The sequence below is a fragment of the Eptatretus burgeri genome, chromosome 5, assembly GCF_056783735.1.
Source record: "Eptatretus burgeri isolate ZD-2024b chromosome 5, Ebu_testis_v1, whole genome shotgun sequence".
Taxonomy (NCBI): domain Eukaryota; kingdom Metazoa; phylum Chordata; class Myxini; order Myxiniformes; family Myxinidae; genus Eptatretus; species Eptatretus burgeri.
This window is the reverse complement of record NC_140965.1, coordinates 91,540,624-91,558,657: the sequence shown is the minus strand read 5'-3', so window position 1 is coordinate 91,558,657 and position 18,034 is coordinate 91,540,624. Positions and strand designations below refer to the sequence as shown.

The 18,034-nt window shown below is 43.0% G+C and overlaps 2 protein-coding genes across 9 annotated transcripts in view; one reads left to right on the top strand and one right to left on the bottom strand.

Moving 5' to 3' along the window:
- Positions 1-18,034, bottom strand: part of AIP (AHR interacting HSP90 co-chaperone) — a 119,354-nt gene that overhangs the window by 86,115 nt on the left and 15,205 nt on the right. For 4 of the 6 annotated variants that reach the window (XR_015058567.1, XM_085882859.1, XM_085882862.1 and 1 more), the window contains exon 1: positions 2,835-2,969. The exons of 1 other annotated variant lie outside the window; for it this stretch is intronic. The gene's annotated coding sequence lies outside the window, so the exon portion shown is untranslated. Of the gene's footprint in view, positions 1-2,255; positions 2,398-2,834; positions 2,970-18,034 lie in introns of those variants that run through there. One more of the 6 variants, XM_085882860.1, reaches the window with a different exon arrangement.
- The window catches only part of CWC27 (CWC27 spliceosome associated cyclophilin), a 61,787-nt gene continuing 46,813 nt past the window's right edge, over positions 3,061-18,034 (top strand). The window contains exons 1-4 of one of the 3 annotated variants that reach the window (XM_085882856.1): positions 3,061-3,310; positions 3,593-3,673; positions 11,795-11,891; positions 15,319-15,425. In XM_085882856.1, coding sequence (XP_085738982.1) covers positions 3,632-3,673; positions 11,795-11,891; positions 15,319-15,425 — 246 coding nt within the window. In that variant the 5' untranslated portion in view covers positions 3,061-3,310; positions 3,593-3,631. Of the gene's footprint in view, positions 3,326-3,440; positions 3,462-3,592; positions 3,674-11,794; positions 11,892-15,318; positions 15,426-18,034 lie in introns of those variants that run through there. The other 2 variants (XM_085882857.1, XM_085882858.1) reach the window with 2 other exon arrangements.

Genomic DNA, 18,034 nt, shown 5'->3' with positions numbered 1-18,034 from the left:
TTTCGTCATTTCTTTCATTGAATCCTCATCTTGCTTCACGTAAAGGGTTGGTAGTGGGCTGAATACGCCCGATAATTAATCGAACCGTCGAGGTCGACGAATAACACCGCTCGGTTATCCCGATAGTACGGAACGGGTCGCTTAAGTGGCCCGTGTCCGAAGTCGACCTGCGGCGAGGTGCGACCGCCCGGTCTACCCTCCGTGTGGGTACTTAGGTAGGTCGAATTTGGCGAGCAACCCTATCCCACGCGGGGGCTGATTGGCTCGATCGCGGTGAGACCGAAAGGTCCACCCGTGACTGGTTCCCGGCGTTAGTCCGAGAGGGTCACGACTGGATTGTCTGTCCGGTGGGCGACGTGCCGCGATTCGAGTTACGTGGCCGTCAGCACGCCGGCGGGCGCGAATCCGCAACAATATATATGATTCAAGTAATTATAAGTCAGGTGATGTGTTGTTTTCATAAAAGAATAAAAAGGTTATTGGTAAGTTTGAAGATGAATTGGGTGGGAAGGTCATGAGTGAATTTATAGGATTGAGATCAGTCTTATGCTTTCACGTATATTGATAATAATAACATTGAAAGGTGTGATAAGAAGCTAAAGGGAATAAAGAAAAATATAATCAAGGAAACAATATACTTTAAACATTATTACAACTGTTTAATCTTCAAGAAGGAAGAGTACAGAAAAATGAATACAATAAGAATGAAGTTATAAACATCAATTACACACAGAAGAGATAAATAAGAAAGCATGAGGAGCTTTTGATGATAAAATATATTTTTTAGAGAATGGAATCAATAGTCTCCCTTATGGTTATAAGTATAAGTGTTAAGATATTGGGTTGGGAATTTTAACAGGCTTCCGTCATCTTTTTACTGACTTATAGATGATAGAACCAAGCAATAACCAAACCAAAGAGTGGAGATGTAATCAGCCTTGGTATTTAAATGGAAAACATAAAGAATGTCAGAAATATCAAATAAGTCTTATTGAAGAAATAACTGGGGTGAAGGTAGATAAAACAAATAGGGGATAAATTTAATTACAAGTAGATTGGAGGATGTAAAGAAAAAAAACAAATATCCTTGAATGGACTGAAAACTTTGATGGTTATCAATTGAACAATGGAAAAACAATTTACTCCAATCTCAAAATGATATGTGGCTCAGGAGGTGGTCAAAACAAGAGCATTCAGAGAAGTTTATCATTTCATTTCTGCTCAACAAAGACACTTAAACCAAGTTCCAAGTTATTCTTTGTGAATATACTCGATGGAAATGAATGTTATAAGAAAATGACGTTATTCCCTGAAGTAGAACATGGGCAAATATTTGTTGGTTCGCTCTTTGAGTGGAATTAAAATATAAAAGGACTGTGATTATGTTGGGGAGAAGAAGTGCTTTAATCAGTAAATCTCAATCTTTCATAGTCTCAATTTTACATTTGCTTGTATGGGAGGGAAGGGGATAGGTGGGGAGAAAATCAGTCTCAATTTTACATTTGCTTGTATGGGAGGGAAAGATGGGGAGAAAAATCAGTCTCCTATTTTGGGCTTTTGGGGCTTGAGTCAGAAAGTTTTTCCCTTTCCCCCCATTCATTTGAATGGGAGTCCCAGAATTTACATTTATCATCTACTATGATGTCTCAAAAAGTCGTGGGCGGATTCGGATGAAACTTGGTGGACAGGTCGGGTGTGTGACCACGACGAAATGGTTCGATTTTGCTGAAGATCCGAATCCGGATCTCGATACGACAATTATTTAATTATTTCAAGCGATTCTTCACCATTGAGAGATAGAGGCAAAAACAATATACAACATGATATATAAAAAATGTATTGGGCCCGATATGTTCTCGTGGAGCAGGCATTACGTGGCGGAGGTATGCGCTCTTCCGAGCGCCCTTCTAGTTTTCTGTATTTTCCTGCTCTTCAGGCGTTCTTTCTCTCAGTTGTTGGTGTATATTTGTTATTTATATATATATATATATATATATATATATATATATATATATATATATATATATATATATATATATATATTTTGCAATTGTTGGGGCTGCATTTGTTACCATTTCATTTTCCTGTGTGGCATCTTCGATTCGCACCTGTTTTTAGAAAACCCTTGCAACGTGAGGTTGGGATACTTTTGTCAGAATTGTTGTGTTCACGTTTTATTTGTTTACAAATTGAACCTGGTCGTCAGTTGAGCATTTCACGTGCTCAGCTCGTTCTACACTCATCGCTCTGTGCACCTGGTTGAGTCCCACCAGGGTCGCTTCGTCACTCTCTTCTTGGGCAGCATGTGTGTGCATGATCACCTGTGTATATCCATCCATCCATCGGGACCACACTCTGTGCAGAGCGTTGGTGCTGCCCAAGCGGTCTCCTTGGTTACTGGACACAGTTGGAACAAAAATGTACTGTGACACGAACATTACAATGGTGTCATTAACCACCGATTCCTAAACTGGCGCACAGTTTACATGTTGTGATGTTAGTGGACGCGAAACATGGGTTGGCCCCTTGGGTTCGGGACGAGACCGGCACGGGACGACCGGACAACTTCCGGCGTCGACCGTTACTAGGCGCCCACACGCTGGAGCGAGGAGACAATTAAACAAAGGGTGCCTCCATTGCGCTACTCTTCTGCATTCACTTCCCAAGAGGCGAGCATCAACGTCCATAAGAAGTGTGTGAAAGGAAACGTCCATGAGGAAAAGGGGAAAATATCATGCAAATATGCAAGACGAATACAGAGAAATACTTTTGTGAAAAGCTATGATTCGAACCTATGAATAAAAAGCATTGAAACCAAGGTGAAAAGTTCGTACCGTGCCGAGTTAAGATGAACCAAGAAGTTGATTTTCCAATGCAAAACCGGAGAACACTTCAAAACGGCAAAACGAAGAAGATTCGATAATCGGGTTTACGCAAACCGGAAATACGTCATCGAACACCCGGAAGTAATATCTGGTGGTTCCTTTCATTACTCCATCGTTCATGTTACTATTGTTTTTGTCTTTTTTGGCGGTGGGGGGTTGGGCTAAATCTATTTCTGTTATCGTTTCAATTAATATTTTTGTTATCGTCGGCGTCGTTGAAGCTTCATTGATGACTTCGGTACAAGAACCTCAAGTTTGTAAATTTTCATTTTGGTGCAGTGCATGGCGGCCATGACGGCACAGGTCGCAACAGTAGCTCCCGTACTTGTTCTTCGCTCGCAATTTGCACGTTTGTGCACTTCCGCGTCCATTTTGAGCACGTCCATCTCACGAACAACAAGTCCAGAAGCCATGATCCGAACGAGGTACACATTTCTGGAGTTCGTGGCTGATTTATAATGAACGGATTATATTTTTCCGAAAAAAAAAATATATAACTGTCGTTCATCGTTTGTTATTCCTGAGACGAACGTCAGAAAGGAGGAATTACGTGGAATGTGGAACCCGAATGCGTTTGTCTGTACTTTTAATCGGCCGGACCCGACATTCATTTTTACCCTTTGTCATTGTGGGTTTTGTTATTTGTTTAAAATATATATTAAAATCCGCATAAAATGAATCACCAATCAGGTATTTTGCTTGCACAGGTAGGTGGGTAACTGTCGTGAGAGGTAACAGTACACAACATGAGCAACATCTACATCAGCGAACCGACCACGAGTGGGAAGGTAAGTTTGTGGTAATTTGATCATCAAACTTGTAATTATTGTTATCGAGTCACAATCACAATGTAGTTTATGTTATTATCCCCACGAAGGAGATGCGAGACTATTGGTGAGAGTGTGTGTGTGTGAGAGAGAGAAAAAGAGAGAGAGAGACACAGAGAGAGAGAGAGAGAGAGAGAGAGACACAGAGAGAGAGAGAGACAGAGAGAGAGACAGAGAGAGAGACAGAGAGAGAGAGACAGAGAGAGAGACAGAGAGAGAGAGAGAGAGAGAGAGAGAGAGAGAGAGAGAGAGAGAGAGAGAGAGAGAGAGAGAGAGAGAGAGAGAGAGAGAGAGAGAGAGAGAGAGAGAGAGAGAGAGAGAGAGAGAGAGAGAGAGAGAGAGAGAGAGAGAGAGACACAGAGAGACAGAGACAGAGACAGAGAGAGAGAGAGACACAGAGAGACAGAGACAGAGAGACAGAGACACAGAGACAGAGAGACAGAGAGACAGAGACAGAGACAGAGAGAGCACGAGAGCACATCTCTGCATTGTTACGGGCCAGGGTTTGAGGTTCACCATGAGGTGAAGCAGTCGAGTTCCTCCAGAACATCCGGTCCTGAGGCCACGAGCCGCGGATAGCTCTGCTGGTCGTGGATCAACCACAAACCCCGATTGGTACTGCCAATCCTGGCAGGGTTATCACGACTTCACATGTTACCTTACCTTTGGACGGGCTCACGCCCTCAATGCATACTTGTCTTATCTTACCTGATCAGGTGCAGCCAAGCGGAGCTGCCAAGTACCCACTGGCTAATGTGTGGAGCTGATCAGTGGGTAGTACTTCCTGGCGAACACTACGTGTGGACTATGCTGGACAATTGGAGGAAAAGACGCTGTGAACTGGGTACATTTACAATGCAAGCAAGTTATTACAAGAAAGGGCGAGGAAAGGTTTGTGTAACAAGCAAGCAAGGGTTTTAATACAAGAAGATATGTGCAGCAGGGTGATTGGAAGGAAGGATTGGAAGAATCAAGGATTGGTGAGGTGCAGTAAAAGAAAACAGTTGTACAGTATACAAAAGAAAGACAAGGTGCAGCGCGAAACCAATCGAATACTTCAACAGGCTTATCTATGCTAACACGACAGGCGTCATCAGAAACACTCCTGAACAAAGGTAGGTAACACAGAAAGATAAGGAAAGTGCGAGGTGTTTGCAACCTCTTAATTACCAGGTGCTGTCGACGGACCTGCGCAAACCCATTCGCTGAGGAGGGGGAAAACTGAGGGTGTTTAAGGTGCGTTGTCAGAGGAGGTGCAAGATGGGGGTGTGGTGATTGGCGAGTGATGTGCAGAGAGGAAGCTAACATGTGGATCAGTGGGCCCAGGTAATTGCTGATGCTTTTTTTTTATGAACTTGCATCCACAATAGACAAGACGGAAAGGAAAGAAAAGCATGTGAGAGAAGATAGGCTTAATGAAGTGTAAGGAAGTCGTTACGGGTAACTGCTAATGCTCTAATAAATGTGCTCAGCCTGGCGCCTGGTTCCTTCGTTCGTCCAGTGCTCCAATGTGTTCTGGCCCGTTCGCTCCGTTCCACCGCTCCGTCAAGCTCCATTCGTTGTCCACCAACCAAGAATCAGTCCAAGAACGCACAGAATGCCCAATAATGCACAGTGAAGCTCAGAACCTTCACGAACACCTCAAGTATGCAGAACGCTGAGAACCTTTAGGAACGCCTGCGGAACGCACAGAACGTGCCTGTGCGGAACGCACGGCGCTTATATAATCCCCTGGTGGGGGAGGAGTTGGGCATCGGACCATGTGGAACGATAGATGTTTTCCAGCACCCCCATTGGTGTGCAGACGAAACTTGGCGCCGGCTCCACCCATGTGAGCATGGGCGTACGAGCCAATTTTTTTAAGGGGGCAGCGACAGATTTGTCTGTCGCTATGATGACGACGTTGCCGAAATATACACTTCACTGGCATGCAGATGTACTCACCCAAGCAAGTCCAAAAAAAAAAACAAAATCACTCGAGTCACATGAATGATTAAAGTCATAAAATTTTATCAAGAAGAATGAGCAAAAGGGATTGATCCTCTTGAAGGAGGAAGATGACCTATTCTTCCTGTGACCAAATATGTCAATAATCCTTTCCATGTCATTTTTGATTGTTCAGTTCACAAGAGGCACGTTCGATGGTGACGACAGCGATATTCTCGAGGCGTTCTTGTCCCCTCACAGTGCGGAGATATGTTTTCACGCATCTTGATGTACTGAAGGATCTCTCTGCTGTCCATGTTGTGGCTGCAATTGTTGTCGCTAGAATAGTTGCAGCTCTGTATGGCTGTGCTAAAACCTCATGGAGCTCGTTTTGCTGCATAACCTTCACAATCATTGCTGCTTTTCTCACGTCTGAATCCGATGGGTTTCCATGGAAGAAATTATTGAATATCGTGAGCCTCCCCTGAAAGCCGGTGATAACATACCTGCTCATGAAGTCCCGAAGTCACGGACAATTTCCACAGAAGTAATACGACCTTCCATAGACATAATCCGGCAACACGAACAGCCAATCAGCAAGTCGTTGAGAATCTTTCTGATCGGATCTTCAGAGGTCCCAAGGACCAGCACGGTTTCCTTGCCCCGCCACAACGTGCTGCCGATTGCCCCACCATAAGCCATTTGTGTTTCTGCTTGTGCGTGTGATTGCGTAGCACGCGTTCAACAACGGAAGTACGTCATTTTGAAAGTGCTTGAGGGCGGTCGAAGCTTCGGGAGTCGGGCAGAGCTGCCACTTGCCAGATGTAGAATAAATTCGATATTTGTCGTATTTTTTTTTACTATTATTTTAATCCCAAAAGGATTACGATTGATAATTGCAAAAATCGACAAATATATGACATTTCACTGAGTTTTTGCATCACAGGGTGTTATCATTCTGTCATCTCGTGATATTTTATCATCTCATGATATTTTGTTATCCTAATAGTTTTATGCCCGAATTAGTAAAGCTGGCTTTGGTTGGGGGGGGGGCATGCATGTGAGGGTTCGGCAGTGGAAATGGCCCCATTCACTCTGAGCTCTCCCACGCGGTCGAGCTCCGATGTGTGCTGAGTATTTTAGATCATATTCCACGAACGTGCGCCAGACACACAACAGTGGCCACTATCGAGTAGAGAGAGCGTCAGGGATACCGACATGACGTCAAATGGAATCGAGCACACACTTGCGCTCCAAGTGGGATTTCTGCATGTCCAGACAATGAGCGTCAGCAATGGCGTGCCGTGCTCCCCCGTTCCCTGTCGGTCACAAAAGGGAGTGGCAGTCGTCAGCGGTGACCATGGTTGAGGCGATGGTAGCGTCAGCATTGCGGTGCGTTCTGGCATAGTGATTCATGGTGGTTGTGGTTGTGGCATCAAGGTTGAGTTGTGATTTGATGGTGTGGCAATTATAAATAAAGGAGTCATGATGGTATGTGAAATGTTGTAGCGTTGGGGTTCGAGTATGGTGAAGGTCGAAGTGAACTGCCAATTGAGTTATGACGCGTGATTTGAATTGTTTTGGTGTGCGTATGTCAATGAGCTGCCTGTTTGTTATGATCTTTTGTGTGCGTGCATGAGTGAAGGAGAGGTTCGTGTGTCCAGAAAAGCAAGAGGAGAAAAGAAGGGGAAAACCTGCCTAATCCCACACCACATCGTGACCCATAAACCCCAACAAAATAACTGTCTCGGGAACTGCTATATGTTGCGTGCCATTGCCTTCAGAAAGTGACGGTTTTGCAAAACCGTCACAATATTTTCACTTTGAAAATGCTTTTCTCTGAAACCGCTTGTCTAAACAATGCAAAAAAAACCGTCAATATTTTCACTTTGAAAATGCTTTTCTCTGAAACCGCTTGTCTAAACAATGCAAAGCTTTAAGCATGGGAGAGACTCCCCATGGATAATATTTTATTGCAAACTCTGATGCCATAGGTCACATGGTGTAGCAGCCATATTGGATTAAAATAAAATAAAATTGGACATTTTCTCCAAAACCGCTCAACGAGAAAAATTGAAACTTGGCATGTGCCATCAACTTTCCATGCGGTTTGTATGGTCATAACGATGACGTCATCACTGAAGTATTCCAGCCATAATTGGTTGAATTAAAATCTTCATCCCCAAAAATTTGAAACTTCATATATCTGATCTATGACCCGATGTGAGTGAAGAATTAAATTTATGATGTTCATAACCCATGCCAAGAAACTTTTTGACAAAATGGGGTGCGTGGATGATACGAGTATACGGGCCATAATAGTAGCGTGTTCAGTTGACGATGGTTTCTTTGTTCAGAATGAGCACATGAGGTGGGACCACACGCTCTACGCATGCTGTTCGAGTTTATAAAGCTTTCTTGGTAGCAATGCCGACATAATCTATAGCAACATGTTTTCAGCACTCTGCTAGGAGCTTAACAACTCGATCATTATGGAAAGTTCTTAAAATGATTTCATATGCCTCCTTTCCAGTGTGTTGAGCACATGAATCGGAGAGAAATTCACGTCCGTGACGTGAGCACCCTTTACCCGATTCACAGTATGGATTGAACCATTACAAAAAAGGAGTTCACACAAATTCACATAACACATAAGATGTGAATAGGGTTAGGGCATGGATGGACGGTATCCTGTGCTTTCGACTAAAAGGGGTCTTTGAGCCCTTGGATACAATTTTTGAATGAGACTTTGTGCGAAATAAAAGTTTGCTAAACCAAACATTTGCGCTTAAATATGCAGTGTAATAATGAGACCATTAATTAAAAACAAATGCATTGTAATTTACGAGCCAGAAACTGGTGCACATCATGTTGCAGAGTACAGTACATACAGTGGCCTGCAAAAGTATTCACCCCCTCCCAATAATGCCACATTTAGATGAATTACGAATTATGTCGAAACGATTTTTTTCCAAATTTTTATTGCTAACTGAAGAGCTCAAACTAAACACTGTTATAGTTGAAGGATGTTACATGTCCTGAATACCTGCAAAAAACATGTACAAATCAAAATTCACTGGTTGTAAAAGTATTCAGCCCCTTAAGTCAGTACTTGGTAGAAGCACATTTTACAGCAATGACTGCAATGAGTCTTTTTGGTTCAGTCTCTCCCACCTTTGCACAGTGAGATGGTGAAACCTTTGCCCATTCTTCACGTAAAAATTGATCGAGCTCTGCCAAGTTTGATGGGGATCTTCGATGGACTGCAATCTTCAAGGTTCACCATAAATGTTCAAATGGATTCAAGTCAGAATTCAACGAGCCAATTATTTTGAGGTTAATATGGACCAAAAGGTCAACATAGGCCAAACCTCAAGCAGGTTTTCATCAAGGATTCTCTTGTACTTTGCATCATCCATTGTCCCTTCTCGCCTGAGAAGCTTCACAGTTCATGCTAATGAAAATCAGCTCCATAACATGATGCTGCCACAACCATGATTGACAGGAGGGATGGTGTTGATTTGGTGGTGTAGAGTGTTTGGTTTGCACCAGACGTAACGCTTTGAATAACAACCACAAAGTTAAATTTTTGTCTCGTCTCCATATGCCTGCAGCTCTTTCTTTGCCTGCAGTAAGATCACAAAAAGTTTCTCCACATGCCTGCAGTATCAATAAGTTGCTTTTTGGCAAACTCAATATGAGCTATTAGATGCGTCTTTTACAGTAATGGCTTCTTTCTTGCCACCTGTCCATAGAGGCCAACTTTGTGAAGGGAACGGGATATCGTTAATTGATGAACACTCACCCCCATCTTGGACATAGAGCCTTGCAGATCTTTCAAAGTCATTGTTGGATTTACGGTGACATCCCAAATCAGCTTCGTGCTTGCCCAGCTGCTGAGTTTGGATGGGTGACCTGATCTGGGTGGAGTCTGGGTGGTAAGATACATCTTCCATTTTTTAAGGATGGATTTTACCGTACTCAAAGGGATAATGAGTGACTTTGAAATCTTATAACCCTCTCCTGAACAGTGCTTCTCCACCACGTTATGTCTGACTTCTTTGGAAAGCTTCTTGGTCTTCAGGTTTGCCTCGTTGGCTGACCAAGTGAGTTCCACCTTAAAACTCCTGAGATAAGAGGGGGAGCTTAATTTTTAAGTTGAAGCACAATATTAAGTTTGATTTGAAATTATCATTAAACGAGAATGGCCACTCGGTAGAGCGAGCGCATACCTCCGCCACGTAATGCCTGATCCAGTGGAACATATCGGGCCCAATACATTTTTTAAATGTCGTGCAAGAGATCGTTTTTGGCCCAAGCCTTCAATGGTGAAGAATCACTTTAAGAATTTAAACTTCTCACTTCCGGATCTGGATTCGGGTCTTCACCAAAATCGAATCGATTCGTCCTCGTTACACACACAATGTGTCCACAAAATTTCATCCCAATCTGTGCAAAACCTTTTGAGATATCCTGCACACAAACAAGCAAACACACAGACGGAGTGAAAACATAATCTCCTTCTACCTGCGGTGGCAGAGGTAATAAGTTCAGGTGGCATCAAAATGTGAAGACTTGGAGGGGGGGGGTGAATACTTTTGCAGGTCACTGTACACGACATTCCAATGCATCATGGAATGTTCCAGATAAACGGCCTGAAACTGTATAATAAAATGCACAAATGGACAAAAGTATTATTTTTCCATGTCACTTACCTGAAGATTTTTTTCGAGGAAAAACAAGTGGTCATTTTTGCCATATATGATCTAAATTATAGGAGATAGCGGGACATTTGGAACGACTGAGTCGATTCACACCCTCGTCCGTTCAGCACTATTTCTCCGTAAGATTGGCAAAAAAAAATCGGTGTGAAGATGGTTCATAATTTTTTGCACAAATAAGATACAAACCCAGCTTTTTGTAGCGCACATTTATGGTTCCATAACCATTTTCTGTCGTTTGAAACTGTAGCTTTCACACCGGTAAATGTTGTTTATTTAAGGCAGGTAAAATGTTTACTTTTAACAGTTTAATTTTTTTTTGGGAATCAACTGAAATGGACTTTCAACCCTCAATTAATAAATGATGTTTTATACATATATATATATATATATATATATATATATATATATATACACGTTCTAAAATCGCCTTCCTCTCCTATTTCTGAAAACGTAAACCTTTTATTTTATTTTGTTTTATGTTTTTTAAGCACGGGCTCCTTGTTGGTGATGCTTTTTCACCCTTGGTCGGAGCCCGAATGCCCAGCTGCTCAGTCCGCCCTTGGGTTAGGGTTTGGTAAGGCTCGGGTTCCTACCCAATTCAATCCGTTACTCATTCACCCCCCCCCCCTTTTTTTTGTAATGCTACAACCCATACTTTCATTCGGTTAAGGGTGCTAACTTCATGGACCTGTGAAACTCGATCATTACCCGGTGTCATTTTCCGGCAGTGTTCTTGCGAATATCTTGGGTAAATCATGCTTTGTGTTGGTTCGCTTTCCGACCCCAAGATGGCCGTTCACATGAAACGTGTGACCTACCTGGGTGATTTGCTTACAGTGGGAAAACTGCTGTCCAGACCGCAACCACACTCCTAACATGGCAAGCAGTATAATCTGGTGTCAAGGAACCTCCAAGAAGACCAAACTACTTTATCCTTGCAGTCCAGGCAGAAATTAGTAATTTTGTTCAGGGCACTGGCGACAGATAGCTCGCCTGCGTACTCTTTGTGAATGGCGCTGTGGGAATTTTTAACGAACTAATGCTAGCAGATGGAATGACCAATATAATATCCATCCGGGGAACAATACACACGTCAATGTATGTCACCCAGCCTGTAAAACACTAGGATGGTCATTTATACCTGGCCCGAGATTCCAACCGAGGCTATACGGACGGTCCAGAGGCAAGTGTGCGTACCCCCAGGCTATCCTACCACCACACAAACCATGTTATGGGGCAATAATAATTAAGATATGGCAAGAACATTTGCATAGACAAATAATTATTAATCAAATGCTCATCGGTGAATTCCATACGGTCGGAACATTATTCCTGAACCTCTTTTCGGTGAATTCCTAATGAATCTCACGATAGTGAATCGCTGTGCTCACCATGTAATAAGACCACTGTACTCACTCTATATTGTTGTCAGATTCTTTTGCAAACTACTGCTGGAGAACTTGACATCGAACTTTGGGCCAAAGAGGCTCCACGAGCCTGTCGTTCGTTTGTGCAGCGCTGCCTAGATGGTAAGTTGGATTCCAACAGACGAGCCTAAAATTGAATGAGCATGAGTGCTGATATGAGTGAATCTGAATTTTTTTTTAAATTTTATTACCTCTGCCACCAAAGGTGGACGGAGGTTATGTTTTCACCTGTTTGTCTGATTGCCTGCCTTTGTCTGTCTGTGAGCAGGATATCTCAATAAGTTGTGGACAGGTTGGGTGGGTGATGAGGATGAATCGATTCAATTTTGGTGAAGATCCAGATCCGGATACCCAAATATTTTAAGCGATTCTTCACCATTGAGAGGAAGGACCAAAAATGAGACACGGCATGATGTCACATAAAGTTATGGACAGATTCGGTCGAAACTTGGTGGACAGGATGGGTGTGTGACGAGGACGGATCAATTCAATTTTGGTGAGGATCCAGATCCAGATACAAGAATTTTTGAGTGAATCTTCACGATTGAGAGACGGGCCCAAAAAAGGCTATATGGCACGGTATCTGAAAAAGTTGTGGATGGATTCAAACGAAACTTTGTGGACGAGTTGGGTTGGTGACAAGAACAAGCTGATTATATTTTGGTTAAGGTCCGGATGGAGATGCAGCCTATTAGTGGGCGACAAAACGTAAAACTGTTCTGCCTGACTGAGGTATGCATTCTGCCAAGTATCATTCTAGTTATGTAATGTTACAAGAGTCTTTTAACCCATGATGTCCTCCACTAGTTCTCTCCTTGAGCTTCACTTTCCTGACTGACACAATGCAGATCATGCTTATAGAAAAGAAAAAACATTCAGAAAGGGATGACTTCAATCGGAGGAAGATTGATGCAGACTGAGAAACTAGAACGGCACTCGGCGGAGCACAACACCTCCATCAGATTGAAGAGTTTACGTTTTGCATCACACTGATGGGCAGGATCCGGATCCGAATCTTTTTTCCCAAAATCAAATCAACTTGCCCTTGTCACACATCCAACGTGCACAACAAGTTTCGTCCGAATCTGTCCATAACTTTTTGATACCCTGCTCACAGACGTACAGACAGGCGTGCAAACAACCTCCACTTTCCATGGCACAGGTAAATACGAGGGTTCTATATCTTCCTTAAACCTGTTGCGCAGTTCCGTGTTAACGGGCGTGGAATTTGTGAAACCACCTTTCCTTGAATGACATTCGTAATGAAGGTTGCTCTCCTGTATATATGAATACATGTTATATCGAATGTCATTTAAATTGATGTTTTTTTTTTTTTTCAAATAGAAAAGTAAACATTCATAGCAACAGATGTATAAAATGTTTTCTGTCGCTCTCCTATGCTTTATGGCAGATGTCAGACAAACCGACCATGCTCCACATACTAATTATAGATTCATGAAAATTAACCTTTTTTGGAACCATTTTTGCATATTTTAAAAAAAATTTAAACCATCAAAATTTTATCTTTCTATTCCTCTTTATCAGTGCACACAGAATACAGGGGAGTTCAGAAATTTTAGCCTGTCCTGTCTGAAGATATCTTGTGAGCCAATCAATTTAACAGCTCACAAAAACAAAAACAAAAAAAAAACAACATCACTTAAAGGTTTATTTGTAAACAGCCTTTTGTTATTGTTTGTAAGACTTGTATGCAAAAGTGTCAACATGAGTCAGTTAATGGTGTTTTGGAAAATAGAGAAGACTGAAATCAAGAGCAGTGATCACGTATCTCCATAAGGAAGGGTTGACACCAAAATGAATCGAGCGGGACATGATGGCAACACGAGGGAATGATTCTCCTTCACGTGCCGCTGTAAAACAGAACTAGTGGCAGCTTAATTTGTGTGAGGGAGAAATAGCACCGAGAACGAGCCCAAGTCGGGATGCCTCACCTCGGCCACCACACCAGACAAAGGTGATGCAGTCCACGAGATTTCGATGAGTTATTATCAGCAATTTGAAAGCAAAGTGTTTCGAGCTAATATTTTCTGCTGTTTGTCCGAGAATAGGAAAAGGAATATAATTTACGAGTATAGTGATGATACGTCAACAACATAGATTTGGAAGGATGGTGTTTGCAGGAAGATTTTGCATTTAGTACGCAATGGGAATCATTTCATGTCTGGTGGTGGCTTAATGGTTAGAGTGGTGGGCTTGGGATCCGAGGGTCCTGAGTTCAAATCATGCTCAGCTGTTGAATTAATACCAGGTGGGGTTAACTCTGCCTGTCATCCTTCCGAGGTCGGCAAAATGAGTGCCAGCATGCTGGTATCCTGTGTCGGAGTGGCGACCCGTCCAGGATTGTGTCCAATAGCCAAGGAGACTGCTTCGGCAGCACCAATGCTCTATACAGAGTATGGTCCCCATGGATGGATGGGAATCATTTTGAGAGCAAATATACTTTTTTCCAGAATGATGGGCATATGTTAAACCGAAAGGGGGCAGCAAGGTTCGCAGTAAGAGTTGAGGAAGGAATTAAAGCTTCTGAGGCTAGAAGATGCTGGAAGGGCTAAAATGGGATGAACTGAAAATGATAACATGGTTTGTAAAAACAGGAAGGGAAATGTTAAAACATATTCCATACCAACAAAAGGAATTTAGATAACAAGATAGAAGAGCTTAAAGCCAAAGTAGATTGGGAGGAATGAAGAAACGGTCTTTCTGGTGAATGCGAGCGTCAATTAGCAGACAGACAGATGGAATAATCGATTAAATCAACAGACATTGATCAAGATATGCGAACCACCATGGGAAGCAAAGAGAAGCTGACATTTCGGACATTAACCCTTCGTCGGGTAAAAAGATTCTCCTCCCCCTCTTTTACAACGATGAAGAATTAACGCTCGAAGCGTCGGCTTCCTTGCTTCCCATGGTGGTTTGCTTACTTCGATCAATGTTCTGTTGATTTCACACATTGGAGTGTAATAATAATAATAATAATAATAATAGCCATTATTTTCGTGCCATCAGGCACATCGGAATGCCGAGGCAGTTTCATTGGCTAGGGGGTACAATCCTGGATTTTCCCCAGATCTGGTACTCATTTTGTCGACCTCGGAAGGATGACATGCTGGCACGCAGAGTCAACCCACCTGGTGTTATATGTGGCACCACAGGGGCTTCAACTCAGGACCTTTAGATCTTAAGCCAGCCAAATGAACCATTAAACCACTACCAGACTGTGGAGTGTACCACTCATTCATTTGGAAACCTTACTTCCCTTCCGGAATTTCTTTACTTCGTAAAGACCATGTAATTGGCATTGCCAAAGAGGATGCCGAAACACAGCACTTGCATCTTACACTGCTGACAGGTAGCAGGCCTTATTTTCTTTTCAACGTTAAAAACATGAAAGCAACAATGTAGTTTACTTTGTGCAACAGGATTAAACCTTAACGCTGCATTTTATTTTTTTTCATCCCATTATCAGTGTCTCCGAGTCAGTTTCTCTTTACCGTTATGCTTGCAGGACAATATGATGGTGTACCCTTCTGCAGAGTGATTCCAGATTTTGTGGTTCAGAGTGGAACACCTGGCAAAGCCGGGGATGCACAGAATTATGACGCTCCGTTTAAGGTGGGGATACACGATTGTTTTAATTTACGTTAAAAGCTGCTTTCCATACAGCTTGTCGAAACCAGAACCTGGAAACAACAGTTGCGACCAGCTCTGAACCCTGCTTTGTCTTTTCATCATCCATAACTTGGGCCGTCACAGGTGATAATGGTGAAAGACAAAAAATTGTTTGTACGATTTAACATAAGGACCAAATTGGAGCGACAACAAAGCAACGGAGCTCGTAACAATACGACCGCATGAATGGATGAGAGGGCAAGTTGATAAGCACAAAATACCAAACACGTGAATGGTTAAATGGTGTTACAGGAGGCGGAGAGAGAAGAAGAAGAGAGATTTGTCGATTTGAAAAGAAAAGTTTTTGAATCGATGATCCAAAGATAGTTTTAGACAATCCGGAGACACGCAATTATTTAAAACTGCTTCAAACACAATAAGTCATTGTTCCAATTGGCAAAGCAAATAATGATGTTGCATTTGTATGGAAAAACATTCTATCGGAGGAAGATAGAACCATGTAAATCGCTCATAACAAGAAAACTGTTAGTTGCAGATAAACTCCATCACTTACCATTCGTTGACTCCGTCCCCAAAATGCACAAGGATCCGTGGAAGACGAGATTCATCTTGGCAGATCACAACATAAACTGGAGAGTTAATAGAACATGTTACCCTGCGCAGTGTCCAAATTGATACTTCGGTGTAAATAGTATAATGATTTTAAAGATCGTTGAAGAAAAATTCTGGAATTTTCATGCTGTTGAAGCAGTCTTGTACACAACCCTGTTTAACATGTTCAAATAAACGAGGTCCAAACAGTATTCTGGGCAGTGAACCCCCACCCATCCGTGACGCAGACCAACTGCTCTCCAGGTCCGATCGCGTTCACCTTGCACGCCTCCGCTGTGGCCACCACCCGCAGCCTGCTCTTGTACCACAAACACAGACTCGACCACGCCACTGACTACACCTGCGACCTCTGCCAGGTCCCTCACATACGCACACAGCAAAACACATGAAGGAAGACTGCATGGTCCCGGCTCCACTTTGACAAGAGCATAACATCATACACGTGAGAGATCTCTGCGTCGCTCCTGGGAGATCGATCGGCACGGAGATAGCCTGTTCGAGCTGAACTGACCGGGGCAACGCAACAACATGTCCAAACACTGCTCAATGGAAGGGTTTTGAACGTGCAAGGAAGGCAATTTGTGTTCTTCGGGGTTCAAGTCCAATACATATATATATATTTCAATTTAAATGAAACAAAGATTGTAAAAGTCGTATGAATAAATTAATTCCGGAATTTACCTCTGTTTTGCCACCACTGACCCAGTGCCTTTCACACCATCCTGCAGTAAGGCCGGGTAGCGAACCAGTGGGGTGAAACTCCCATCTATTAATTATGTACTTTGTGTAACCAATGGAGAAAGACACCCAAGCTGGTTGGAAATAACAGGTCTTTGTTGAATTTGAAGCACATATTTACACGGGTGCAATGTCACGCACAAGAGAAGATATTAAACCCGAGCACTCAAAATCCCGTAGACATTTGACCTTAACACTAAACATGGACATAGGTGCCTCAGACATCCGGGAAATTAGACAAGCAAGGCTGACAGATAGAGGGAGAGAAGTCCGTGGGTTATGTTGTCGACCCCGGCCTCACCCGTACGTGAGCTCAGTGGCTCACGTGTAATGAACAAGGTGTAAGGTGCAGACAAGTGGAAGGTGTGGTGTGGTAGCGTGAAGTGCGAGCCTGGAAAAGAGTGTTGTGCTCTCAAGTTGATGTTCCATAACAGCGAGAGTCAATGAGGTGTACGTGTTGGAAGATGCGAGGGTATAAGATGCGTGCGTCAAGACGTGTAAGAGAGAAGTCAGTTCGGAGGAGTTCTTGATCAGCGCTCATTCCGTTTGGTTCTTTGGGAAGATCTCCCTCAACAGGAGACTCTGGACATGAACTCTGGAACTCAGCACACTGCATCCTAAACTCTGCTCTCGAACTTCAGAACTCTGCACTCAGCTACGGAACTCTCCTTTCTGCTCTTTGGAACTGAACTCTGACACTCTCAAACTCTCAATCTGAACTTTTATTTCCTTTCTTCATGCCTCCACTGATGTCCGCCTTTAGGCATCCAGCCACGCTGATTGGTTGGTGTGCAAGGTGAACACGATCGGATCGGGAGAGCGGTTGGTCTGCGTCACGGATGGGTGGGGGTTTACTGCCCAGAATACTGTTTGGGCCTCGTTTATTTGGACATGTCAAATATGGTGGTGCATAAGACTGCTTCAATTGCGCTAAACTTCTGGAACTTTTCTTTGATGATCTTAAAAATCATTATTTTAATCTTTAGACGAAAATCTGCTGCGATCCAGTCATCGCAGTTGGTTCCAGGGCTGTGCAGAGAACAACATTGGAAGCGCTGGAAATGCCACGATGACGATTGAAGCACTGGGAACGGCGATTAAACGGTCGTAGCGCCACTGAAATGGATTGTTTTGAGAAGTGCTTTGAGAATTTGGTTTGAAAATGGATGTTTGAGAATGTCGTCCAAGTACAGAGTTGGGGAGTGAGCATTTCAGAATGAGGAAGAGCCGAAAGTGGATAG